The 27,623-nt window shown below is 32.1% G+C and overlaps 1 protein-coding gene across 1 annotated transcript in view; it reads left to right on the forward strand.

Moving 5' to 3' along the window:
• TLL1 (tolloid like 1) overlaps positions 1-27,623 on the forward strand; it is a 142,634-nt gene that overhangs the window by 54,972 nt on the left and 60,039 nt on the right. Inside the window, 8 exon segments of the mRNA XM_074276715.1 lie at positions 5,249-5,351; positions 6,928-7,044; positions 9,239-9,360; positions 9,362-9,385; positions 17,764-17,959; positions 19,907-20,032; positions 20,833-20,993; positions 25,493-25,673. Coding sequence (XP_074132816.1) covers positions 5,249-5,351; positions 6,928-7,044; positions 9,239-9,360; positions 9,362-9,385; positions 17,764-17,959; positions 19,907-20,032; positions 20,833-20,993; positions 25,493-25,673 — 1,030 coding nt within the window.

Here is a 27,623-nt window from a genome sequence, read left to right on the forward strand (position 1 = left end):
TGTCCCCTTGGTTTACTTTGTCTCTAGGATTTTTTAGTTCTGCAGAGTTGCAAAATGGGGTCTTAAATATGCACAGTAATGCCTGGGTATCCTTGGGTCCCTTTAACCCTGTTTTATAGCAACTAAGAGTTCTGATATGCTGATTTTGAAAATTCATGTGCATTGCAAGAAATAACTATATTGCATTTCATTGCAGATGAAAATTTCAGCCAAGTTTCATGTAAAGTGTAATTGACTTTTAAGCTGATGAAGACTATTAGGTTAAATTTCATAAGTAACAAATAAATATTATTTGATCCTTTTTATTTTTTCCTTATCTTTTTATTTTTGGATAGAAAATATACCTTTAATAAACTACTATTTGTATACAATATGCTGAATCATTAGCATAACTAATATGTTTCCAGTAATTTTCATTTGTAATTCAAGTTTAAATTTAGCTAGCATCATCAGTGAAACAAGAAGAGTTTATTTTTTGAAACTAATACATTGTTTTGACTTATGAAGGTTTATATAGTTTTAAAAATAATTTTATTGAATTAAAGTCAGGCCAATTTTGTTTGTCCATACAGGCATGGCATTTAAAATAGAAAGAAAAAAACAAGATGGAAACTTTTTCTCAGTAGGATTAAATTCACCCCTCTTTTATTTGGTCCTTAAAGAAATTAAGTCCCATTACATATTTTTCATGTCTGATGAGTGCCAAAGACAAAAATGAGTAATGTTTACCTGATTTTAGTCTATATGATAGAGAAGAGATAGGAGAGAATTCACATTTTACTTCTTTTGAAAAAGAAAAACAAGAATTTCAGTCCACAAATATGGTGATGTGTCCCAGGAAGAGAGTTTGGAATTAATACTTCCTTCAGCATTCTGGCTTAGTTTTGATAAATTCTTACAGCTGTTATTATAGTGACTAGTCAGAGATATAGTTGCAGTGTGAAATTTAAGTTATTGCACAGAAGCAATGCTCTTCCCTTTCAGCATATTTTAATCCATGTAAATCAAGGAAAACACACCAGAAATGGTTCTCAGTTTAAAGCCCATGAATAATTTGATAATGCATTGCATTCATAGAGTCCCTAGGGGTATGTAGCAAAGTGCCTACAGTGGGGAAAGAAATTTAGGGACCACTCTTTTCTTATGAGTGTTTCTAAACTGAGATTGCATGAAAGATGAATTGTTAAGCATCCTGGATTAGAAAAATAACAAGTTTTGTTGAAATAAAGACAAGAAACCCTTGGGGATACTTTCCCACTGAATGTTTTGTAATATGTTTAGTTTTTTAATGTTCAAAATAACATTTATGGTCCAGAAGGGTAAAGTGGGGAAAATTTCATATAAACAAGGAACTGAAAATGATAAGAAATTTCATTTTCTAAGATGGTACCTTACGAAAATTTGTCACTTAACAAATTTGATCTCTAAATAATAAGTTTTGTAAAATACCAACTGTCCTCATGTTTTTATACTTGATAGGTCATTTTAGTACTGTCTTAGAAACAGAGAGGTGCTGAATTTAGTTTCCTTCACTTTTCCTTTTAATCAGCCTACTGTTTTATAGTCTTTTCTTTCTTAATTCCTATGTCATCCTCAGTGGAGAAATTAATTTATTAAAAACATCATTAGTGTTGCAGCTGTAGGGAAGACAACAAGCAGGAAGGAAACAGGCATTTTTTAAGCACTTATGATGTGCTAATCGCTTTGCTAAGTGCTTTACAAATATTATCTCATTTAATTTTTTGCAATAATTCTAGGAGATAGATCCTATCCCCATTTCACAAGTGAGTAAACTGAGGGAAGTAGAAGTTAAGTGGTCTGCCCTTGGTCATGAATTTGAACTCAGGTCTTCCTAACTCCACTTCACTGAACCATCTAGATAAATGAGTAGCAATGAGAGGCTCATACTATTAGTAACAAAATCCATGTGGTCGTTTAGAACTTAGGAATGATTTTTTGATATTGGGTCTGCTGGTTATTAAGCTTTGTGTAAATCATAAAATTTCAGAGTTGGGAGGGAACTGAGCATCTAGTATCACCCTGCAAAATGGTCATTGAAATATATCAGATAAACAGTCATCCAGACTGTCCTTGGAGACTTCCACTGAGGAGAAATCTACTCCCTCTTTAATTTGCTTTTGCAGCAGCCAAATAGAACAGATATAATTCATCATTCAATAGTATCAATTTAAAATTCACAAAATACTTTACAGAATTTATCTCATTTGATTTCAAAAACTTTTGGGAGGTAAGAACTATTATTATCCCTATTTTACAGATGAGGAAAGTGAAGTAGATAGAAATTAAGTTGATGTGGGTAAACTGTAAAAAAAACAAAACAAAACTGTCCCCTTTTGATCTGTAAAATCACTCTGAAATTGTGTCCCCTTTTGATCTGTAAAAGAAGGGACATTCTTGGTCTTCCAGGCTCCATAGAGTCTATGAGAGAATATATTTCTTAGGCTGGGCCTTTTTAAGGCAAATTCCCCTCCCCGCCATTGATAGCTGGTTCCCCATTCAAATTCTGTTGGGAGATCTGGGTCTGATATTAAGTGACTGAAACTCCAAGATGAGCATCTAGACCTGGGAAGGGGGCATTGGCTTTCTTTTCAACCCGAAACCTGAGCCTTAGATTTCTATAAAGAATATTTCTAAACTCGTGATTCTTTCAGAAGTCTGGAGTAGGGCATAGCTGCCTGCCATGACTCCTAACCACTGTGAAGACATTCTCTTCTCAACGAAAAATCTTTTTTTTAAAATTTCTCTGCCACTGAGGAAGTCAGTCTCCTAGCAAAGCTGACTTATCATTCCTCAATAAAGAAACCTTTTTGCTACTTAAACCTTTTGGGTTTGTGAATTCTTTCACAAAGGACCTGTGCTGACCAGAAGGGATTCTCACAACTTTCTGTACTGCCACTAGAACTTCATCAAAGTGACTTGCCCAGGATCACACAGATAAAAATGTCTAAGACACAATTTGAACTCAAACTTTCTAGCACTCCATCCACTGCAACATTATTCCACACTTTTCCATATGATAGTCCTTCTAATCCTTAAAAATCAATGAACATTTCTGTGTTCCACCTTCTTCTTACTCACCTAATATATTGTCTTTTGCCCCTCCTGACACTCCTACCAGGTCCTTTTCTCCAGGTTCTTTTCTCCAGGTCCTTCAAATAATATTCATTGGACATTGACTTGAGGCCCTTCAACATTTTGCTTGTCCTCCTTCAAACTCCAGAATTGAAGTACAAAATGTGATCTGAGCATGATAGAATAGAGTGAGAAGTCATCTCATTATTTCTAAAACCTTTACTTCTTAATTCAACCACTTAAGTTTTTTAACTCAGCCAAAACTCGTTTCATTCATTCATATTCAACATTTATTTTTCAACAAATTGTTTTCTAATTATGTTCAACTCCATTTTGTACTTAGAAAAGTTGCCTTTTTTAAAAAAAATCTAAATGTACAACTTTTTTTTTTGAGGATAGAGACTAGATCTCTGTTTTTATTGGTATTGGGACCTTCAACACATTCTCTGCAACCTGGAGAATTAATTAGAGTTTTGAAGATTAAATGATTTATTTAATCATTAATCTTTGATTAATGGTAAACATAGTATTTGTCAGATTTAGAATTTGAGCATAGGATGCTAAGACTTCAAGATCATGACTGATTCTTTAAGTTTGCTTGGGATATTTCTCAACCTCCCCTAACTCCATCTATTTCTTTTTCTTCTTCTTCTGTTTTCTTTCTATACTTTCCACACTATATTCCTGGAATAAATTAATTTCTTTTCTCTTCCTGTTGTTTTTAATTCAAATATTTTATCACATTTCCTCTCTTTAGTTCTTGAATTTCATTATATGACTTTATTTTCTTAGTATATAGTGCTTCCTATTCCTATTTTTAGCTATCTTAGTTTTTTTAATACAATGTATTCATTAAGAACTATATTCTTTTCATTGATGTTTTCCCACTATTCTTAGTGATATCTATGAATTCAAATTTGTTACTTTTAGGGAAGACCTCTAGTTCCTCTTGCTAATTACTTGAATTTTGCTACCTATGAAATTCTTTACCATGTTCTGTACTTCATTCAGAAAGAGTAAAACAATTCAGATATTCTTATCAATAAATCATGTATAATTTTAAAAGGCCATAGAACCATAGCTTATAGATAGCAAAACTAAGTATGTGGATATTTCAAATGGGAATTTTATGGAAGGAAAAGTTTTTGATAGTGTTGAGTAGAAAATGCTTTTATGATATGGTGATTAAAGTTCTTTCTTCACACTGACAAATTTTAAGTCCTTGGCAAGGTCCTTGCTATTTATCATTTCTAGCAAATAAAAAGAATTTCCTTTTGAATATTGTAAATTATTGTAAAAAGTTTGATTTTCAGCATTTTCTTGCTTTGGTTAAATGCCCTTATAAGGCATCTAGCAGAAAGGATCAAAAACAGTGCAATAATTGAAAAAAATATAATTCAAATTGAATGATTTGAATGCCTCAAATTATGAAAATGTGTACTATTTCAAAAATGATTTAATAAAATTAATCAAGACCAGTATATAATATCATGACTTAATTATAGCAACTCAAATGGTTTAAAAACTAACTTTGGAGTGAGTCAATGCAAAAAAAAAAAATGAGTCTGAAAGTTTAAGCCTGTTTCTGTTGGACAGCAAATAAGTATCTTCTTTATACTGGTTGTTGAGTTAATGGTACCTTGTGAATTTAATACTAGGGTTATAGATGTAAAGGATGCAGTCAAATCTGAATCAGAGAATATGTCTATAACCTGAAAGGACTTCTGCCACAGAGAGTGCATAAATACTATTGCACAACTTTTCATCTTGATTTTAGAGTGATATTTCTTGATAGTAGAGTGATAGAAATCCAGATTTTACTCTTGCTTCTGAATGACTCTTTAGGCATTTGCTTAAGCATTTCTTAAGGTAAAAGCTTTGAGAGGGAGTTCAGGTACATCCAAAACTGATTCATTTGAAATTAGCATTTCACTTTACTGTCAGAAGTAGGTCAAAAGGTTCTACCTTAAAAACCAATGGGTGTAATGTTCATTGTCAAGCATCATTACTAATATGTTACCAACATGCTAACATCATCAAAAAGCATTCTTCATGAATCTCTTTTAGCCAGATTCATTAGTTACTTAAGGCAAAGAGATTCTTTTCATTTAAATATTCAATCAAAGAATGACTACAGTTCCATTTCATTTTGCAGATTGTCTTAAACTTTACTACAATGGACCTATACAAGAGTAGTTTGTGCTGGTATGATTACATTGAAGTCAGAGATGGATATTGGAGAAAATCACCTCTGCTAGGTAAGAGATTCTCTCTTAATTGAGTTGGCTACCATTATTTCCTGTCTTGACTCAAGGGAACTGATAATATCTCATTTTAAGAAATGAAATTTGTATTTTGGGCCAATAGTCCCTTGATCTTTCTATTAAATACAAATGCTCAGGAAATACATTTAAACAGATTTTTCTCTTAGAGGAGGAACATATAAATCAGAAGCTTGTGTCAAGTGACAAGAGCTCCACAACTCTTGTAGTTAACAGTAACTATTTCTTGAAAGGGTTCTGTGTGTATACATGTATGTATGTATGTGTGTTTTATCACAGTTTTGATGAGAGAATTAAGGTAGTTTCTTTAACAGTTCAGTAATGTGAGGCGCAAGTTTCATTAGTGAATTTACTGGGTTTTGCATTATCTTTATTGCATTATCTCCAATATTAACATTTTCAGTTTAGTATTTCCCTGAGCTATTGGAGATCGGGATCAAACATTTCCAAACTGTGCCACATATTGTTGTCCTAGCTTGGCCCAAATGAAAGCCTGTTTGTTGCCAGCTTTTAGGCTACAGACCACACTATTGACTTCCATGAAATATGCTGTCTTACAGTTGTCTCCTGTTCAATTTAGGGGTGAGAGCAATAGCGAGTGTTAGCTGCTACTGTGTGGAAAGAATTTTAAGAGTTCTTGCTTTACTTTTTAAATGAAAGAAACTTTGCTCAATTGCCCGTGCCCAAATTTATTTTATTTTTATTTTGGGGGAGGAGATCTAGACTTGTGATTTACATTGGCTTGAGAATTTAACTCAACCAATGCAAATCAGCACCTGCTCTGCAATTTAAATGGTCAGACAGTTAGTATGTGATAAGTCATATTTGAACACACTTCTGCCTGACTTTGAGGTTAGCAGTCTATCCACTGTTCCCTGACTGTTTCAATTCATTTATTTTCTGTGTGACTGAGTTTTGTTTAATATTGCCGTGTGAAAGTTATACCACCTTCGGAGAAAATAACAAATATAAAAAATTAATATGACTATTTAAAAAACTTTAATAAAATAAAGAACAGAACTTAATATTGAATTATAAGGTAAATCAGGATAAGGAAAACATCATCCTGAGAGTAAAATGATTACCAGCAGAAGTAAGCTACTTTTCCCAAAGAGGTTATTACATTATTAGGGAACCTAGCAATTACCTATCCAGAGAAGTAATTTGCTAGTATTCTGTCTCCCTTTCCTCCCTGCTCATTCCCCATATATGCCAGTAATAAGATATTTTTTTCTTCACTTTCTTGACTTCTCTTGGTAAAATATGATTCAGGTCTTTAGAGGAAAATGAAATTCTGAAAACTGATTTTGAATTGTTTAATTTTTGGCTTATGGTAAGAAAATGTGTCTAGGACCTTGAGTGACATTAAAAAGGATTTGCCTATAAAATGTATAGAATTCTTTTTTATTTTAACCATAAGAATATAGACATGATTAGAGACATGTTTAGAAAGTGAATCAATTTAGAGAGTGAAGTATGATGAAAGAAAGTTGAAATCTCTTAGAGCAGAAGACAACATTCAAAAATCCCCATTGACTTTTGTTTCTTTTAGGCAGGTTCTGTGGTGACAAATTGCCTGAAGTCCTAACATCTACTGACAGCAGGATGTGGATTGAGTTTCGAAGCAGCAGTAATTGGGTAGGAAAAGGTTTTGCAGCTGTTTATGAAGGCAAGTCATACTGAGTCTTAGAGATGACTTCATCCTCTGCATGAATCTGCTAACAAGAAGTATATTTCTGTGTCTGTGTGTCTGTGTGTCTGTGTGTGTATGTGTTGGTTCATTGTGCTAGCAGAGCATCCATTACTATCATTTGATATCAAGAAGTTTCCCACAGCCAGATTAGTATAAAAGAATAACTATAAAAAACATTCAAAAATCTTAAATAATGAGAATGAGGAAATGTGAGGATGACTATTTTTAATATCAGTGACCTTATAAATGAATATGAAATAATCTGGAAAATTTTTCCCAAACGATATAGCACTTTTGAAATGGCATTTATTTTAGTTCTCACACATGAGAATTCCTCTGCAATATTAGCAAAATATAAAGAAATTGCTATTTTCTTTCAGTCTCGTTTGAGCCTGATTGATGCTTTCTTTAGTGAGACCTTCTATCTTTTGGAGGAAATACTGGGGGTTTGGGTGGGGGGAAGGATCCTGGACATGTCTTGATGCTTTGTTTAAATAATGGAGAGTTTATGAAATGCTTTGTTCTATACTTTTTTGAAACAATAAACTGGTAAAACATTTCCTGGCTTTGAAATAGAGTCTTTCTCTTGCCAAGGGAAGAATAAATACCTTCCTTTTCTATTTAAAATGAATCTGGTTTTGCTTTTGCTAGCACAGTAGTTTAGGTAATTCATAAGAGAGTTAGCAGATTTCTTTTTTTCTCTTAAAACTTTTATGTAAGCAGAGGCTTTTGTTTTAAAGATTAGCTGTTGAGGAGTGAATTACTTGGTTATAGTCTACAGATGTTTATCAAATGACCATAAGTTTCTTGCCAGACTCGGTGTTTGCTATAAAGATTACATCTGTCCTGTTTCTGGGGTCAGTACAGGATGAAGGAGAGTTCACAGATTACCAAAAAATATTCTTGGATAATACATTTATAAAATATTCTTTTACTCCCAACCCAAGTCACAAATATATTTTAAAAATGTTTAAGATCAGGATAGCTAGAGAAACATTGTAGTGTGATTCATAGAAGAACAGCTGGTCTTAAGATCTGGAGGTTTGGGTTTAAATCCTGCTTTTTGGTATTGGGACACTGGACAGTTCTCTCAACTTTTCAATGCTTTGGGAAAGTCTGTAATATTATAAGTTGCCAAAGAAATGTTGATTTTCATTGGTTTAAGGACCTTCCTTTTTGAATTCTCTACACCAATGGTATGAAATTCAATAGAAACAGATCCATTGCTGGCTGCATATAAACTTTGAAAACCAAAAATTAACAGTATTTTTGTTTATTTTGTTAAATCTCAATTACATTTTTATCTCATTTCTATCTATCTTGAAACAATGCCTGTCTTCAAGAAACATGCATTCTATTGAGAGAAAGTGCATGAACACATATAAGTATGTAAAAAATGTATATCTGTACACATGACAACAAATATGTGTATATGTGTGTATCTTGGGTATGTATATATATATATATATTCACATATTTATTTCTGTGTGTATATAAATACACACACAGATATATGCCTGTGTATATGTGTATATTATATATAAATATATATATATATATATATAAAACCTTTCCATACACACATCTATAACTCACCCAAGGTTATTTTGGGGTGTATATATATATATATATATATATGTGTGTGTGTGTGTGTGTGTGTGTTTGTGTATGTTTATATGCATATATATATTTATATATAATCTTCCCACACAGTCCATAACTCACTCAAAGTTGTTTTTTTTAGGTAGAAGTAATAGCAGCTGAGGGATCAAGAAATGATTCATAAAAGAGATAGAGCTTTAGTTTAATTTTGAAGAAAGCTAGTGATTCTAAAAGGAGAGGAGGAAAGAATGCATTTCCAGCATTGGGAGCAGACTATACAAAAGCACAGAGAGGAGAAATAATAGGCCACGTCTGAAGAATAGCAAGAAAACCAAATCTGGTCAAACTGGAGAGTACACGAAAGCAAGTAGTGGTTAATAAACCTGGAAAGATAGATTGGACCATTTATGAAGGGCTAAATATTAAACAATTATTAATTACTTTATTATTATTATTATTATATTTGCTTATCTCCAGGAACTTTTCCAAAATATCACTTTGTATACATAAGTGAAAATCGCTTTTCAGCATTTGCCATTACTAAGATTGAATTCTTTGCTTTTATCAGCAATCTGTGGTGGTGAGATCCATAAAAATGAAGGCCAGATCCAGTCTCCTAATTATCCTGATGACTACAGACCCATGAAAGAATGTGTGTGGAAAATAATAGCTTCAGAAAACTACAATGTTGAGGTTAACCTTTCAGGCATTTGAGGTAAGGTCTTTCAGCTGACTTTAGCAACCCGCCTACTCAGAACACAAACTGTGGCATTTAAGAGCACCCTTATAAAATCAGGGAAGAAGTACAAGTGCTTATCCATTAAATCAGTAGGTAAAGAATTGTCTATAAAATGTAACACTGAAAGTTGAAAAGTGTTTTTTTTCTCTTCCTGTTGCAGAATTCTTCAAGAAGATTAAAGCGAGTTTATTTTATCTGTGCTGCTTGAATAGGAATGTTTTAAGAATTGACAATAGTTTCCCTTCACAAATGCTTAATCCTGTTCCACAAGGCTGCTTGAGGACACTATTAAATAATTATTCTTTTTTCTCCTCAGAACCTGCTATTAGAATGGGGAAACTATCTTCTGTTATTTTTAATCCCATTTCTTCATTGTTTGGAATTAAACAAAATTTTCTTGAAGTAGAAAATAGGTATTTTGCTGGCTCAGCATCCACTACCACTAAATCATCATTTAATCAAAAGTTTTTTTGTCTTGTCTGGAAATAATTGACAATAGTCATGCAAGTCACAATAAACCAGTACTAAAAGAGATCTGAACATAAGTTCAGTGCCAGTGCCAGAAAACCAATGAATGAGCATTTTTTTCAATGAGGAAGAAATGAGCCAAATATCCATTAGTTAGGAGGTCAAAGTGATATCGGGGAATTGAGGAATGTAGAATAGCTTTTGTCAACTTAAGTGAATCAAGACTGTAAATCAACAGCCAGTCAGCCAGTGCATAAGCATTTATTAAATGTTTACTATATGTCAGGCACTTTAATAGACATACAAACTCAAAGAAAGATAATCCTTGTTCTCAAAAAGCTTGCATTCTAATGGGAGAAAATTATATATATACATATTACCTATGTCGGTTTCTCAGTTTCAATTCTAAATAAAATTCTAAGCTATATCTTAAAAAATGCCTAGTGTTTTATTTGTCTTTGTTAAACTATTATGGAATTGAGAACCAAACATGTAAGAAATCTCCAAAAATAGATCCTAAGAAACATTTTCTGCTTAGGGTAGCAGTAATGGGTTAGGTATATAAATGAGCTATCTTCCACGTACTACATTAGCTAAGTCAGTTTTCTCCATGGTGAGGTGCCCCAGCTCTGTCCTCCCTTTTGTTAACACCAGGCAGCCTCCCTTGTAAAGAGCTGAAAAGTCGGGTGGAAGTGGTGAAGATACTCAGTTCTGGAATGGTGGGAAAGAGAAGGTCTTTTGAAATGAACTTTGGGTCGACCTGGGTCTCTATCTGAAATTGGAAGTCCTAAGAAGAACCAGCCAATCCAAGGGAAATGCCACAGGGGTAGAAGATAGTTTAAGAAGTAGTTTAGGATGGAGTGAGCTTCCAGGGTAGAGGTTTATATGGCATGTTAGACAAAGACTGTGGACATGAGTCATCAGTGAAGCTTGAAGAAGGATGAAGTTCATTAGGAAGCATGAAGTAATCAGAGCTTCTTAAATTTTTCCCATTCACGATCCCTTTTTGCTCAACAAAATTTGCATGATCCCATTTGGGATCTGAGCCGAGATGTTTCTGGCAATATTCGTGCCTGAATAGTGGAAAGTGTGCATGGTGTGCATCTCAGTGTTTGATTTTGAATTAATTTGGGAGCACTCAAAACCTTTAACTGTTAATCAATTTTGTGATCCCCTACATTCAGTTACAAAAAAAAAACATATCGAATTGTGACCCACAGTTTAAGAAGTTTAAGAAGCCTGACACTACAAGGCAGTAGAGATAGTAAGGCAGTAAATAAAACACAAAATGAAACAATCCCTATTCACAATGAGCTGTAATTGTAATAGAGTAGACATAGACAAGTATATGTAGTACAAGTATATATAGTAGATATCAAACTATGCAAGGTAAATAGAAAGTTAATGTAGCTTTCTAGCTTCTTTTAAGTCCTGAAATCCTTTCTTTTACTGGAATTCTTCCTCAACTATTCTTAATTCTAGCATCTTCTTTCTCTTAATTACTTCCAATTTCTCTTGTAAATATTTTGTTTTGTATATCTATTTGCATATTATCTTCCCCACTGCATTGTAAGGTCATTAATGTCTTTTCCTTCCTTTTTTTATGTATAATTTATTTATGTATGTTTAATAAATAGTACATACAAAGTAGTTAAATATAATGGGTTTTTTTGGGAGGGTTTGGGAAGAGAGATAGCAATTAGAGCCATCAAAAAAAGCTTTGCTCAAAAGATAAGGACTGAGTTACACCATAGAGAAGAGGGACTCCATTAATCAGAAGTGGAAAAATAACATTTCAGGAATACAGGACAAGAAGGAGAAAGGCATGAAGATGGGAGATGTCTTATTATGTGTGAGGAACACAGAGAAGGCCAATTTTGCAATATTGCAGCAAGTAAAAGGAGGAGGAAGATTGGAAATTGGAGTCAAAAGAGAAATACAAAGAAAAATTTGGGTCAAAACAGAAATTAGGAAATTCATGGTCTGTAATTATATATAGATTATATAATATTTATAAATTATATATGAGAGAGGAGAGAGGAGAGAGAGAGAAGAGAGAAAAGAGAGAGAGAGAGAGAGAGAGAGAGAGAGAGAGAGAGAGAGAGAGAGACAGAGACAGAGAGAGACAGAGAGAGAGAGAGAGAGAGAGAGAGAGAGAGAGAGAGAGAGAGAGAGAGAGAGAGAGAGAGAGATATCAAATTTCCAGAAACTGGGAAGTCAAGGCAAAAGTGAGGGAAAATGAGAGCAATCTAATTCATTATTCTTTTATTAAATAGTTTCTGTGTGGAAGGTTAAAGGAAAGTTAAAATGAAAAGCCATCTCCTATTCACAAGGAGCTTATACTTTGGGGCAGAGGTGTGGGGAGGGGATGTATTACTTCTCTACCTCTGCCTCATGTGTTCTTGTGTGATGTCACTATCTTCTGCTCAAACATTTTTTTATTCTCAAACATTATTATCTTCTGCTCAAACATTATTCTTATTGCCCTAATTGCTAAGGCCTCCCCTGGAAAAAACAAAAACCAAACAAGTCTGTAGCTACTTTGTGCATAGGAAATGAGGAGAAAAAGAAAAAGAGAGAGGAAGAGAATATTTGAAAAATGTTTATGTGTAAGAGAGGTTAAGCTTATTTTTTTTCTGGGCCTCAGAAGGCAAAGTTAATGGTGATAGATAGAAGTTGCAAAGCAATTTTAGCTTTATGAAAAGAACTCAGTAACAATTAGAACAAGACAAAAGTCTATAATAATCATAAAGTAATTGGCTCCCTGTTACTGTAAATGCTCAAGGAATGACTGGATAACAACTTCAAGAGTATTTTAGAGATAATTTTTATTTGGGCTGGTTAAATAGTTTGTATCTGCCACTTCTTCCACATCTTGGAATCAAAGATTCTATAGGTGATGTTTGGGAACAATAAATATGTACAGACGGTGAAAGAATCTTCTGGTTATTAGCCAAACTGCAAAAGCTTTGTGGAGTTGATATTTTGTGGAATTCATCTTTGATAGTAGGGACTACAGAGCTTAGAATAGGAAAAAAAAACATTAAAAAGAAAACAAAACTGACATTTTAACACTTATCAATCACAGAATTTTGTTGCAATTGTTCAATCATTTTCAGTTGTGTCTCCCTTTATGATTCTATTTGAGGTTTTCTTGGCAAAGGTACTTCCATTTCTTCCAATTCATTTTGTACACAAAGAAACTGAGGCAAATAGCATTAAGTGACTTGCCCAGGGTCATTCAGCTAGTAAGTACATGAGGCTGGATTTGAACTCACGAAAATGAGTTTCCCTGGCTCCAGACTCGGCACTTTATTCACTACATCAACTAGCTGTTTCTGCCCATAATCATCACTCATAATATAGATTGATGATTATTGACAAGTCAATAATTTTTCCTAAAATTGAAATAGTACAAACATTTGACAAAGACAAAACATTTAATTATGTTATGACCTATAGAATGGATTTCAGATGTTGGTGAGTAGGGAAATATATTCTTTGTGGACCTGGGAAGTCTTCATGTAGGGCAAGGGATTTCTGCTTTTGGTCATGATTCTATGCATAATTGCTTATGTTAGCATATAAAATATGTATACGTTTTTTACTTGCAGAGTTATTAGTATAACCTTTTAAAAATAGTGAATTTGTTCTTATTGTTAAAATGTAGATAAATATTTTTAAAAATCCTCCTAATTTGAAAAAATGCTGAGAGGTGATAGGGCACTGCAAAAATTAGCTAGCTAGGGCTCAGAGGTGGAAAGGTCTGGGTTCAAGTGTTGACTATTACATATTTCGTATTATCTTAACCTTTCATTATCCCAGTTGATGCTATTAGGTTGATAACTATTTTCAATTTTCACTGCATAGGGAATCTCCACACCAGGACTTCTCTTCACTATCAGCAGTTTTGGTCTAAATAAAACAAAAAGAAGAAAAATAAATTTTAAAAAATGTGTCACCATTGATTTGAAAAAAAAAAAAAAAGCACAACTTTCAGCACTTAAAGCAGAAGGGAAAGCTTTGGAGACAGGAAATGTTTATAGCAGTAACTTCAAAGAAATGTAAATAAAGCAAAAAAGTGAAATAAACACAGGGATTACATATGTTTGAATTGGAATTACTTCTCTTTATACACATGTTAATTCAAGTGTGTTTAAGTCTGTTCTACTTTTTAACATTCCTATGCATTCTCCTTTTTGGAATGTTCTGCTTATAATTATGAGGCATCTGATAGCCTTAACTGTCTTTACTGTGGTAAAGCATTCTAGACCTGGGCACAGACTTTTATCCTGAAATGCTTAAGTTATTGCCTAATTAAAAGCAGTTCTTTTAAGTCCTTTAAACATTTCCTGTTAACTTAAAAATAGTCTTTGTGAAGAATTCACATGTGTGAATGTGTATATACATACATACACACAATTTATATATATATATATATATATGTATGTATAATTCATTCTGTCATCATTTTATGAATGGATGAAGTGCATTCACTGGGTGAATGAATTATGATTTTGTTTACACTGCTGTTGTGGAAAGTTAATTTTTTTTAATGTAACAGACATCTTATGCCTTAATATTGTCATTAATGTGAAAATGTTGGCTGAGCCCAGGTCCTTTGTATGGAATAGATTGTCCTAATGTGTCTATTTACTCATTTGTTTCCCTACATGAAGTCTTCCCTGATTTCTTCCCATTTCTTATTTTTCCTTGCTTTTCTACACCTTAATAGGTAGCCTTTTCTCCTTAAATCTTTCATTTCATAGCATATACTATCTGTCCCCTGAATTTAAACATATTATAATATTATAGTTATTTACTTTTATCACTTCCTATTACTTGATAAAATGCTCTTTAAAAGCAAGAATTGTTGATTTCATTTTATGTTGGCTCATAAAAATATTTAGTAACCGACTAATATTTTATATTATAATATATATTAATGTTTATATATATGTACATATATATGTGTATATACACACACACACACACATATATATACTATATATATAATTTGGTAACCAACACAAATAATGTATTTATGTATTGAATAGAAACTACTGGGCAATTTAAAGTCAAGGTGATTGCTGAAATTTGAGATAAAATTTATTGTTGCTTTTTCAAATATCAGTTGAAGTTCTACAGTAAACTTTCATGAAAACTCAACTCTAATAGGAGAGATTCATATGCTTATATATATGCATAGATATAGCATATAGCTTGGTTGGCTCCCTAGATATCATCCCATTTCTAGTAGTAAGTGTGTGTGTTATATGTATGTATGTGAGCTCATTTGTGCTTATAGCACTTACTAAACCACTCACCTCTTTGCTAGCTAACACTGTTTCATCTTCTAGCTGGAATATTGTTTCAAGACACTATTGATTCTTCTTTTTAATATATATTCACACATATCCATAATGTATACAATTAAGATGGGGTATGTAAATAATACTAAGAATCATTTGATATTTTCTGTAATTTGTTATAAAATAGCTATCTTGCAGATGACAGATGAAATAGGGCTTGATTGAAAGTATAGCATTAAGTGGTAGAAAGCACAATAATCTAAAAATTATGACAAGGTTATGAATCTGAATTTATCTGCTAACTCTTTGTTCAGAAATGGAAAGGTTTTCTATAGGTATTTCTTTCAGGATTACACTGTGTGTCAGATCAATTTGACAGGATTGCTGATTTACAGATCTTTAACTACTTGAGATGCTGAATCTCAGGGGTATGGAAGGAGAGATTTAAATGTCAAGGGCTAAGAGCCACTGAAAATGAAAATCAATCATATGAAAGGGACTCTGAATTTTTATTTGATGTATACATAATTATATGGGAATAGGGTGATTCTGTGAAGTGACATATACTTGTAAAAATAATTAACAACAAAAGAGAAGAAAATGTTAGCAGTTGTTCAGACTGTTATTTTTATCCTTGGTTTTGCCTGTTCTAAAATCTTTTGGTTTTGTTTACTGATTCATTCATTCAGTTCATTTAAGAAATGTATTTGAAGTACTTTCTTATGTGAAAACTCATGAACTTCTCAGTGAAATATAGGTTTCAGTTTCTATCCCTATTATTTATATGCAATGTCTTAGGAAAAGTAAAAAATTGAATAAATCTAAGTTATTTTTTTTCAGAAACAGCTAATTTCTGAGGTCAGATTTTAACTCAGAGAAATGAGTCTTCCTGACTCCAGTTCCAGCATCCTTTCCACTGTTAGCTATTTCCTTACATTACTAAATGAAGAAATTTTGAACTTTAAGGGAAAATGTATTGTGCCTTTTTCTAAATAATGAAATGATCTTTCTTAAAATTCATATCCTCATTTAAGTGTGATTATATAGTTAATGTATAATATTTAACACATAATATAACTAAGCCATTGTAGCTTATCAATTTAATAACACATACACATACACACACACACACAGATATATATATATATATGTATATATAATATTATATAGCAAAGATGGTAACATTTTCTTAAGCTACATTGACAACTGGTGATAGAGTGGATAGAGCCTGAAAGATCTGAGTTAAAATCCATTCTTAGAATCTTACTAGCTATATGACCCTGCAAAGTTATTCAACTTGTTTCAGTTTTCTGGAAAATGAGGAGATTAGTAGCATGTACCTTGAGGAATTGTTATAAATATAAGATAATATTTTTAAAAGGTCTTAGCACAGTGCTTGGAAGATAGTGGGCACTGTATAAATGTCTACTCCCTTCCCTACCCACTCATGGTTTGGGATCAGTGATATGCTTAATAATTTAGTTTTATAAAAAATGCTGACTCTTGAAATTATTGAACTAGTGGAATATTCTTTCTGTTTCTATAGGGGAAAATTCAGTAGAGTCCTTTTAAAAGTTCAGTCTTTAAAGGCAAACTAATTCCCAGTTCAAATTTTCTTGCCATTGAGTACAATCAAAATTTGTCACCAAGAGAATGAGTAAGGAACGAAGATATAAAGCTATTTAAGAAAACACACAGAGCTTATAAAATTCCACAAAACTTCATGGGCTAAAAATCTGACTTGATATTTTCATTTTTCTATACATATAATCTGTCAAGTTTCCCTGACTATAGAAAAATAAAATAAAATTATTATAAATTGGAGCCTTGTTAACCATAATCATTGGAAGGTCAGTGGTGGTCATATAATACAATAGTTCAATTTTAACCAAGCCAATTAGTACTCGTGTTTCATAATCTCAAGAGGGTATAATTCCATATTATCAGACTTTCTTTCCAGAGGTGGGTAGATTGCATAAAATCCTGCTGGCCAAGGAATTTGTTTCCAATATTTTCTTGAATAGAAATAAAACCTAACATTACAGCACTATTTTCTAGTCAATTATAATATTTAAATAAATTATTTCGGCTCTTCACAAATTTTAAAACAAATTTAAAATGATGACTGTCATTATTTCCAACTCTTATATCAAGTAAAAAAAGAAAAGAAAAATATTCAGTTTCATATAACGATCTATCTTGGGTTTTTTTTTGGGGGGGTGGGTAGACCATTGAGACCTACTCATTTCTTAAATTGCCCATCTATTGAAGAGCAGTAGATAAGAGGTCATTTTTCTGTTTGCAAAATGTAAAGGAATTCTGAATACCCATATTTTTTTCAGTCATATTTGCAACTTATCAATACTATAAAAAGAGTGAAATAAGAATATATACATATTTACATATATGGATATACATAAGGTTTCATACTCATATATGTATCCATGTGCATAAACTGTGCCTATGTTACTGTAACATTGAAAGTTATTCTCCATTATTTTCATAGAAATTCTATTCTCTAGGAAAGGTCCATACACTTAGTAAAAAAGACAGCATCAACTTTCCCTGTTGCAGATTGAAAGACATGACAGCTGTGCTTATGACTACCTGGAAATTCGAGATGGCTCCAGTGAAAATAGTCCTTTGATTGGCCATTTTTGTGGTTATGATAAACCAGAAGATATCAGGTCGACATCTAATACATTGTGGATGAAGTTTGTTTCAGATGGTACTGTTAACAAAGCTGGGTTTGCTGCTAACTTTTTTAAAGGTACACATCAAAATTATTTTTAATTGGGAATTGTTTATTTTTGTTTTCATTGTTTTCTTCTCTCCCTCCCTCCCTTTCTCTAGCCCTTCCTTCTTCCAGCCCTTCTTTCTCCATCTCTTCCTTTCTCCCTCCCTCTTCCTTCCTTCCTCCCTTTCTTCCTCCTTCCTTCTCTTCTTTCCTCCCTTCCTTCGTTTCTCCCTCCCTTCTTCTCTCTCTCCCCAACTCTCTCCTTCCCTCTCTCACTTCCTCCCTCCATCCTTTCCTCTCTCTATCTTTCTTCCTCCATCCCTTTCTCTCTTTATCCCTTCTTTCCTCTCTCTCTCTCTCCCTCCCTCCCTTTCTTCTTCCCTTCCTCCCTTCCTCTTTTGTTTTCCAGGGATGGTGATTTAATACTTCATATTGAGTTAAGGAGCAGTTACCTTACTGAATGGGCAGTATTTCTGCATATTCAAAATGGTTGTGATGGAATATAGCATTAGCAAAATGGTGGATATGTTTTTATAATAGACATATAATGCCTGTTAACTTCTTTCTCTTTTTTACACAGAGAAGTTTTAATAAATTTAAGAAGTGGGGATAGTCTACCACACTCTTAGTCATTTCTTGGGTTTCCAGGCTAGACCTTATCTTAAACCACTTCAGAGAGATGAGTGTCTTAGGAACTTAGTAATGCATAAATCCTTAAAATGAGAAATTTTAGCATATAAAAGCCCTTGTATTTGTGGAAAACTCTCAAGAATTTATTTTTACTATTTATAGCTAAATGTCAGTTTATTTCCACAATCAGCTGCTTTCTGATTTTTGTGCTTTGAAATGTTTTATTATTTTTATACTGGATGAATCAGTGATATTATATTTTCTTTATTATAAGTTCAAGTGCACATTTATTTTTTTTGAATAATTGACACTTATTTTCTTTTAAAAACTTATTCCCTCCATAGTAAAATAAACTAACATTTGTACCTCAAAGCTGAAATGGAAGTTTTAAGTGTTTCTTTAATAGCTGTCATAATTCAACATGTGCATTTAGAATAAGGAAAATTTTGATTCCTTTTTTTCATTTCAGAAATATATTGATAGATATTTGAAAAACTTGTCTTTTCCAAAGGATATTTAAAATTTTCTTATTTATCATTTTCATTATTGTATTTTCATTTATATGTAGATTTTATATACTCTTTCATATGGAAATTCCTCTGGTAAATACAACTTTTGGAGAAAAATGAAAATGTTGCATTGTTTTCTGGAATATATTTCATGTTCAGCTGTTATAGAAAGATTTAATATGAATTTTAAAAAGAGAAATTAGATCTGTTTGAATATATTTTATTTATCCTTGCTACTAACAATTAAAAAAATGTTAGAACAAATGTTCTGAATATGCAACTAACATTCAGAAATACTGTAGTCTGTAAGGTTTTTGCTGTTGCTTATTGTTCTTTTTTAGTATCAATTAGATCAAAAGGTAGGATTTGAGTGATTCAACTAATCTGTTTTTGAGTATGAATTCAGAACAACATAGATTCATTCTCTGTGTATCACAGATAAAGTGCCCTTGAAGTGACCCTGTTATGGATTCCTACTCATTCTCTTTGTACTTATGCACCATTGTTTCCTGACACCTAAATTCCTATGGGCCATCCCCAAAGAGATTATAAAGCAAGGCTGCAGCTGTCAGTTGTTTTGGATGAAAGTCGATTTCCTAAATTCTAGTTTTAAATGGATCCATTTAATTCCATAGAATATATTTTAATATTATAATGATGAGATATATGTATATACATATACACATGTAAATATATGATGCTTTGTTTACTTATGTATATTTATATACATTTGGATATATGTATACATATACACATTTTTATAAGACATTTTTAAGACAAACTCATCAGAAATGAAAGGGATTATAATGGCTTATTTTATTATTCTCCCTATTGTCCACAGAGGAAGATGAATGTGCAAAACCTGACAATGGAGGGTGTGAACAGCGATGTGTTAATACTTTGGGAAGTTATCAGTGTGCTTGTGAACCTGGCTATGAGCTTGGACCTGATAAAAGGAGTTGTGAAGGTATGTCCTCATTTCCAAAACAAATAAGTCCCACTGGACCAAAATCACACTTTGTATAATTTGCTAGATGTGTGACAGCAGGGAATAAACTAGCCAAACCTGCTTGACTTCAGGAGTACTTATAATTTAGCCCTGACTGTTTTACAATGCAATTCTTTTGGTCGGAGGACCTTTACTTTATCACAGGATTTAAGATGTCACACTGTTGTGGACCAGCCTACTGTGGAACCGGGAAGTCATGTGTTAACTCCCCATATTACTACATTCCCCAAGCACAATAATTCTGATGCACATATGGGACAAATGGATTAACTTTATTTACCGTCAGGTGGATTAATGCGAGATCCAACCATGGGTCCTTTGATCAAGAAAAATAGGCAGAGTATATGGACTGCCATTATCTAGCATTAAAAATCAACAGAAACATTTAGCATTATTAAATGCTCACTTGCTAGGATATGTATTGGAGATATAAAAATGAAATTGTCCCATCTCAAAAAGTTTACATTTCAATTAGGAAAACACTGCCACCATATAGAAAATGCACATAACATGAGAAAAATGAATGCAAAAGAATTCCTCATGTGGTTCATACTTTGACTATATTAACACAAGTACTGCCAGTCATTGGGAGGTAGGGTATTCATTTTCAGTGAGGGGATGTAATACTGATTACAGCTCTTACAGTGGGTTCCAGTACAGAGATGAAAGCTCTTACAGTCGGTTTCCAAGAGTATTTAGAAAAAGAAAAAAATAATATATATTTTTTATTTTTATTTATTTTTTTTATTCTGCTTCAGCTGCTTGTGGAGGACTTCTGACAAAGCTCAATGGCACTATAACTACCCCAGGCTGGCCCAAAGAATACCCACCCAATAAAAACTGCATTTGGCAGGTGGTGGCTCCAACCCAGTACCGAATTTCTATGAAATTTGAATTTTTTGAACTAGAGGGCAATGAAGTAAGTAAAGATTATGTGACGATTGATTTCCCCATCTCATCCAGTGGATTTCTGAAGATAGTTTGAAAAAGGAAAATTGAGTTAAGAGATCTGAGATAGAAATGATGGCTTTGCTGTTTACGGCTCTATGGTATTGGACTGATCATTTAACTTATCTGAGTCTCAATTTTCTCAATTGCAAAATGAGACTATTGAGTTCTGAAGTTACTTCTACCCTAGATCTATGATCTCTAGAAACACCAAAATTCTTTGTGTTTAAAATAAAAGAAATGACTAGAGCCTGCTGCTCTGTAGACTATTTCTGTCATTGTTTATGGATTTTATTAACATTGGTTGAATGGTTTTTAAACTGTTTCTGGGTAATTTTCATTTACCCAGAGGCAGGATTTTTCTTACAATGCTTAAGTTACAGACTTTTTCTTTATTGAATAACTATGAAATATATGGGCTTAGATTCACTACATTAGTATTTTTCTATGGAAAAAAAATAACAAAATGGCATTGGTTTGCTCCGAATGAAAACATGTATTTAGGGAAGTTGGTATATTTTTAGTTGGGTAGATGTATGATTCCACTAAGCAAGAAATATGTCATATTGGTGTTGTACAGTCCATGGTTAAGATGTGAAAGTAAAGTTAGTGCCTTTTTGTATGCATTAATACTTGTGTTTTGTTGAAGATAACAGTTATTCTTGAATCACCTATTTCCCAATAGAAAACATTCAGTGTTCTAATACCAGTGAATTACTTTCTATTTACTCTGAACATGCTGTGTATATACCTAGTTATTTACATATTGGGATCTTTCTGCTAAGAACATAAGCCCCTTGAAATGTGCTTTTTTTTTTCTTTGTCTTTTTATGCTTAGTGTTTCACACAATATGTTGGCACTGAATAAATGCTTTTTGACTAACTTTCAGCATTGAAAAAATTATTCTTTTTGAAAATGATTGTTCATGGGAGTAAAATAGTAAAAAAAATTTAAAAAAATGCAAACCTTCTGTAGCCCTCGAGAGCTCATAGAAATAGCCTAGAAATGAAAACATTAAAATACATAGAGATTAATTTTCAACTTGTTCTGAGCATTGAAATAAACAAGGCCAGAGTGCAGAAAAAGGAATATGTGCATTATTTTTAAAAAAATGTTTTCTTCATTGCTTCTTCTATTCTATTTTATTTCGATTCCTTTCCATTCCATTTATTCTAAAATAGTAGTCTTATCCAAGCATTTCAATACAATGACATGTAGTTGATTTGCTAAACTCTGTGAGTAATATAGGAGAGTGGTTGCCACCAAATAACAACTAAGACAATTATGGTTGGTATCTTATAACTTATGATTCTGTAAACTTTCCTTTTCTGTCTTTCTCTATTTGCCTACTCCTCATTCCTTTTTTTCCTTTTGCTTCTTTTCCTTCTTCTATCTACTTTGCATGTGCCTTAGCATCTTGACTTTCTGCTGCTGATTTATTAAATTATATCACAGTATGGAAATTTTTGCTTTATTCCATAAATTAACAATTAAATAAATTTGAAAAGAAAAAAAAATAACAGATTGATACATGCTTTTCCTTAGAGTTGTTTAAATATTAGTCTCTGATAAATTTATAGAATATCCTACTCTAGCAATGTGAAACATTTTGCTATGATTAATAAACATTATTAACAATTATTCAATTCAAACAATTATTAACAATTGTTCATAGGAACAATATCTTAAGAGTATTTAACTCTTGAAGAATTAATTGTTCAATATGCTGATGAATTATCAATGAAGATCTCAACATTCCTAAGCCCTCAGGTTTTGTGCAATTTTCCCCCATATTCTCTCTGATAATAGGATCAGAGATCTAGAAATAAAAGTGATGGGGCTTATTTAATCTAACCACTCCATTCACAGTAGAGAAAACTGAGATCCAGAAAGGCTTACTTACAGTTTTCTAAGTTGTAAATGAAATAATTGAGATTCAAACCTATGACCTCAAATTTCAAATCCAGAATTCTTTGTAAAAATTCATGTTATCTTTCTCCACAAATATTGTGAAAACTCATTGAAATGAAAAATGAAATGAAATGAAAAAGTATGCTAATTGCAACAAAACCATTCATATGATCAAAACTTTGATTAGTTTAAGTGTTTTCCCAACCAACACTGTAACTTGATGAAATCTTCACCCAGAATGACAATTTTTAAATGAATTCTATTTATACTAAGTGACTGACACTTTTTTTGTCAGTGATACATGAATCAAAGAACGTAGAAGTTTCACAGGAGGGGATACTTAAGGCAGAATGTTTAATACAGAAATGAAGTTAGATACTAAAAAGTATTATGTTATTAGGAGGAGGAATAATTCTTTCATAAAAAGGTGCTTTGCTAGACTTGTAACATATCCCAGAATTCCTTAAATTATAATGGGGTTACTGTGTAGAAGTTGCAACTGAATACTGTGTATTTTCAGAGTTTCATAACTTGGCTATAAATTAAATCTGTCCTAGGCAAAACTTGGCCTGTATAATTTCAGACGAAAGTTAAAACTTCATCATTTTTATTTTTCATTTTCCTTACCAAAAAGAGGATCCAGTACTAAATGATTGCTCCAGATCCTTTTTAAAATGAAACAAGCTAATTTTCTTTTTAGCAAGGTGTGCTTTCTTTTACCTATATCTTTGCTTGATCTTACATTTCTTCTTTGTTAAAAAAAATGCAAAAATAAAAAAAATGCAGTGATATCAAATAGAAAAATATACTTTTTTTTTTCTCTAAGGACATTTTGTTTATTAATCACTATATTAGCATCACAAGAGCCATGCTTCAGGGGTTAGTTGTATGCATTAGTTAAGAGTATTATTAATATTCAGTGTGGAATTCAAAACGTACAGTAAGTAGAGTAGCTTTGGTATTGGATCAAAGTCATTTTATAAAATTAATTTTAAAAAAGGATAAATTGCATTCACTTAACTTCTTCCATGTAAACTTAAAGCACTACACATAAAACAAAAATTGGTAGTCTGAATAGAAATCTCCCCCTGCTTCTCTGAAATACAGCCCCTCTTTTTTGAACTGTTGCTAAATGTACAGTTAACAGAGGACAATAAGACATTCCACCAATTAATTCAGAGGATAAGAATTTAATGTAAATTTCAAGTTAAAAGTATTTTATTGGATTTTTTAAAGGATATGATTATAAGAATTGGATTTGAATTTTTTGAGGGAAAGTATCTTATGTTTACTCTCTTCCATGCTTGTCACTTTTAAATTGAAAACTACTTAAGATTGTAATTCCTTTAAACATGTGGAGCTCTTTAGAATATCTATTTTCTTCCTTTCTTTGTCTGTTTTTTACTTCTTAATACTTAGCTAGCACTTATTTAGCTGGCATTTATACAGTGCTTTGAGATAAACAATTTATTCTTCACTCAGACATGTACATATATACATTTTTGTGTATATATAAATACATACACATAAATATATGCACACTTGCAGTATAACATGCATGTGTGTATATATACACACTATATTATAGACATGCAATGTAACATTTATGTGCACATGCAAATGTACATGCACAGTACACACATAATATGAATATATACTGTACTTGTATAAACGAATGCATGCCTTTACATGCACACTCATGCCTAATACATACATACTATATATTAGGATTTATGCATGTGTGAAAAATACACAAATACACATGCACACAAGGGCACGTACACCTATGTATGCATGTATGTTATATACACAAAATATGCATGCACACGTAATATATATGTACTTATAGAGACATGCCCATACACATGTATGCATATGTAATAGATATGTATATAATAAATATACATGCATATATATCCTCAAGCATTTACATACACACATAACATATACATGTGTATATACACAAATACACACACACACTCATTTGATCCTCACAACAGCTGTGAAATAGGTGATATTATAGATGAAGTATTAGGCGAGAAAAATTTAAATGACCTAATGACTTGCTCATAGTCAGCCAACCAGTATGTAGCTGAAGAAAGATTTGAACTCAGGTCATCTTGACTCCAATCTGCATTTTATACAACAGCAAGTCATACATTCTCTGGTCCTTGGTTTCCTTAATTAGAAAATGAGAGGAGTGGAATAGATGACATCCAAGGTTAGTCTGTTCTATCTACAATCCCTTAATCATATGTTTTCTTTCTTTAGCTGTCACCTTTCAACTTTTTATGGCAAAGATAGGTAGAATATACTATATGCAGAATATACTATATATTGGTAGAGTTATAAATATCAATCCTATTGGATAAAAAGTTAAAAGTATTTATTAAGCAATTGCCCTGCAGTGGGATTTAATAGTGAGATAATAGTGGGATAAACAAGATCCTGGAAATAGACAAAAATCAAAAAGTCCCTAAGCTGAAGGCTCTTATATTCTTATGTTCTGAAATGTTTTGAAATTGATTGAAATGAAGATTTTTTTGCCCCTGCCACAGGTTTGTAAATACGATTTTGTGGAGATCCGAAGTGGATTGTCCTCAGATTCAAAATTGCATGGCAAATTTTGTGGGGCAGAAGTACCAGAGGTGATCACTTCCCAGTTCAACAATATGAGGATTGAATTCAAATCTGACAACACCGTTTCTAAGAAGGGCTTCAAAGCTCATTTTTTCTCAGGTATGGAAAATGAGATGATGTTGGGGTATAAGGAGAACCTTTGATTAGATCAAGCCAGCTGTCTAATTGTGTTTCTTCTCATTCATTTAATTTTATGAATTTAATACTTAGCCAGGTTGACTAAAGACTTGCAATTTTGATATATCATTTAAAATTTTTGTATTGAAAGCTATTTGCTCCTATACACATGGACATTACAAAATATCTATAGCATTCTAAATGGAGTTTCATTTTTTGAAGGTAATTAATATACTTACCAAGTAGCATATTTTCAAAAACTTTTATACTTCCTTTAAATTTTTTTCCTTTCCATCTCCTTTTTCTTTTCTACCTCCTCCCTCCCTTTTTCTCTCTATGCAAACACAGACACACACATATTAACAGCTATGTTAATATGTTAATATAATATAATAATAATATTGATATCTATTATATATAAAACACTTTTACAAATGAGGAAACTAAGGTAGATATCAGTTAAACAATTTGCCCAGGATTACATAGGGGTAACTATATGAGAAGCCAGATTTATACTGTCTTCCTTACTTTAGTTCCATTGCTTTATTTATAGCACCACATAAAATAACACATAATTAGTTGTCCAATTATACTTTATTTTTCTTAAGGCAATATGAAAATATATTTCATATATTTCCTGATCTCACAAAAATTTGCAATTCTAGGACAAGTTTTATAAAATTTAGTTGATAAAATGGGGTAGTGGATAGAGGACCAAAGCTGTCGCCAAGAATAACTTCAGGAAGATTTCATTTCAAGTCTTCTTTCTGAAACACTTATGTGATATTGGGCAAATCACTGAACATTTCAGAGCTCAAGACTACTCTCTGAAACTTTTAATTGCATTGTAGTTCCTGGGATGATTCAGCAAAAGGAATTTTCTCATCAGGAGTTCCCTGTGCTATTGAAATCTTAGATCCCCACAAATATTAAAAAAAAAAAAATCAAGTTCTATATGCACCACTGAGATACACTTCATTATCTAAAGTATTATACTCATTATACATTTTCTAACTTTTCCTCCTTTCTTCCTTCTACCATTAACCAACTTTAGTCTTATTTTCCCCCCTCTCCCTCTTAGGTATTCATTGACTATTTTTCAAGTAGATTCTTAGTATCTTTGTTCAATGAAAAGTAAGATTTTTTGTAAATATGGATTATAACATATTTATACAGTATTTTTATATATTGAACAAGCCACTTAAAGAGACAGTCCAGTTTTACATTCTGAAAGTAAGGCTAATTTTGTTCATGCTATCTAAATTGTAAAATGTAATTTTTCATATTTTTACATTAATATTTACTATACCATATTTTGAAACTTGTTAAATTGGGTTAAGCTTTAAAAACTTCATTTCTAATCCTCAGTTCTGCATTTTCTTGTACTGGAACATTTAAACAAATAATTTGTATTTTCATCTGATAGTACAGAAAAGAAAACACATGCAGCTGTATTGTTCCCCACTATAGTTGTGGAAAGCTATTAATCTTGTCATTAATTTGCTCTTTTACCATAATTGAGTGATTGCCTTTATCAGAACCTGTGATTGTACTTGGCAGTTAAATATAAACTATGTTCACTTATGTTCATTATTTGGAAAACACTCTTCTTTTCTATTTAATTTTCTTCTTTTTAATTTTAGTTTTAATAATTATTTCATCTATTACACAACCTTATGGTAAGACAAATTGGTACATATCAAAATCTATCCTAGATAATAAGGTCAGTACATAAACATTTATTAACCACTCCTACAATCTAAATTTTATGCCCTTTTGCGAGTTGCATATGGTAATTCATCTGTTGTTGCCCTTAGCATATTCATGACCCAGAAACAATTTTATTACTATATTGTTGGGTTATCCAATCTGAGATGGTTATCATTAGTGTTTTATTATTAATGTTCTTTATATAAAGTATAAAACTATTTC

This window comes from Sminthopsis crassicaudata, chromosome 6, assembly GCF_048593235.1.
Source record: "Sminthopsis crassicaudata isolate SCR6 chromosome 6, ASM4859323v1, whole genome shotgun sequence".
NCBI classification, from domain to species: domain Eukaryota; kingdom Metazoa; phylum Chordata; class Mammalia; order Dasyuromorphia; family Dasyuridae; genus Sminthopsis; species Sminthopsis crassicaudata.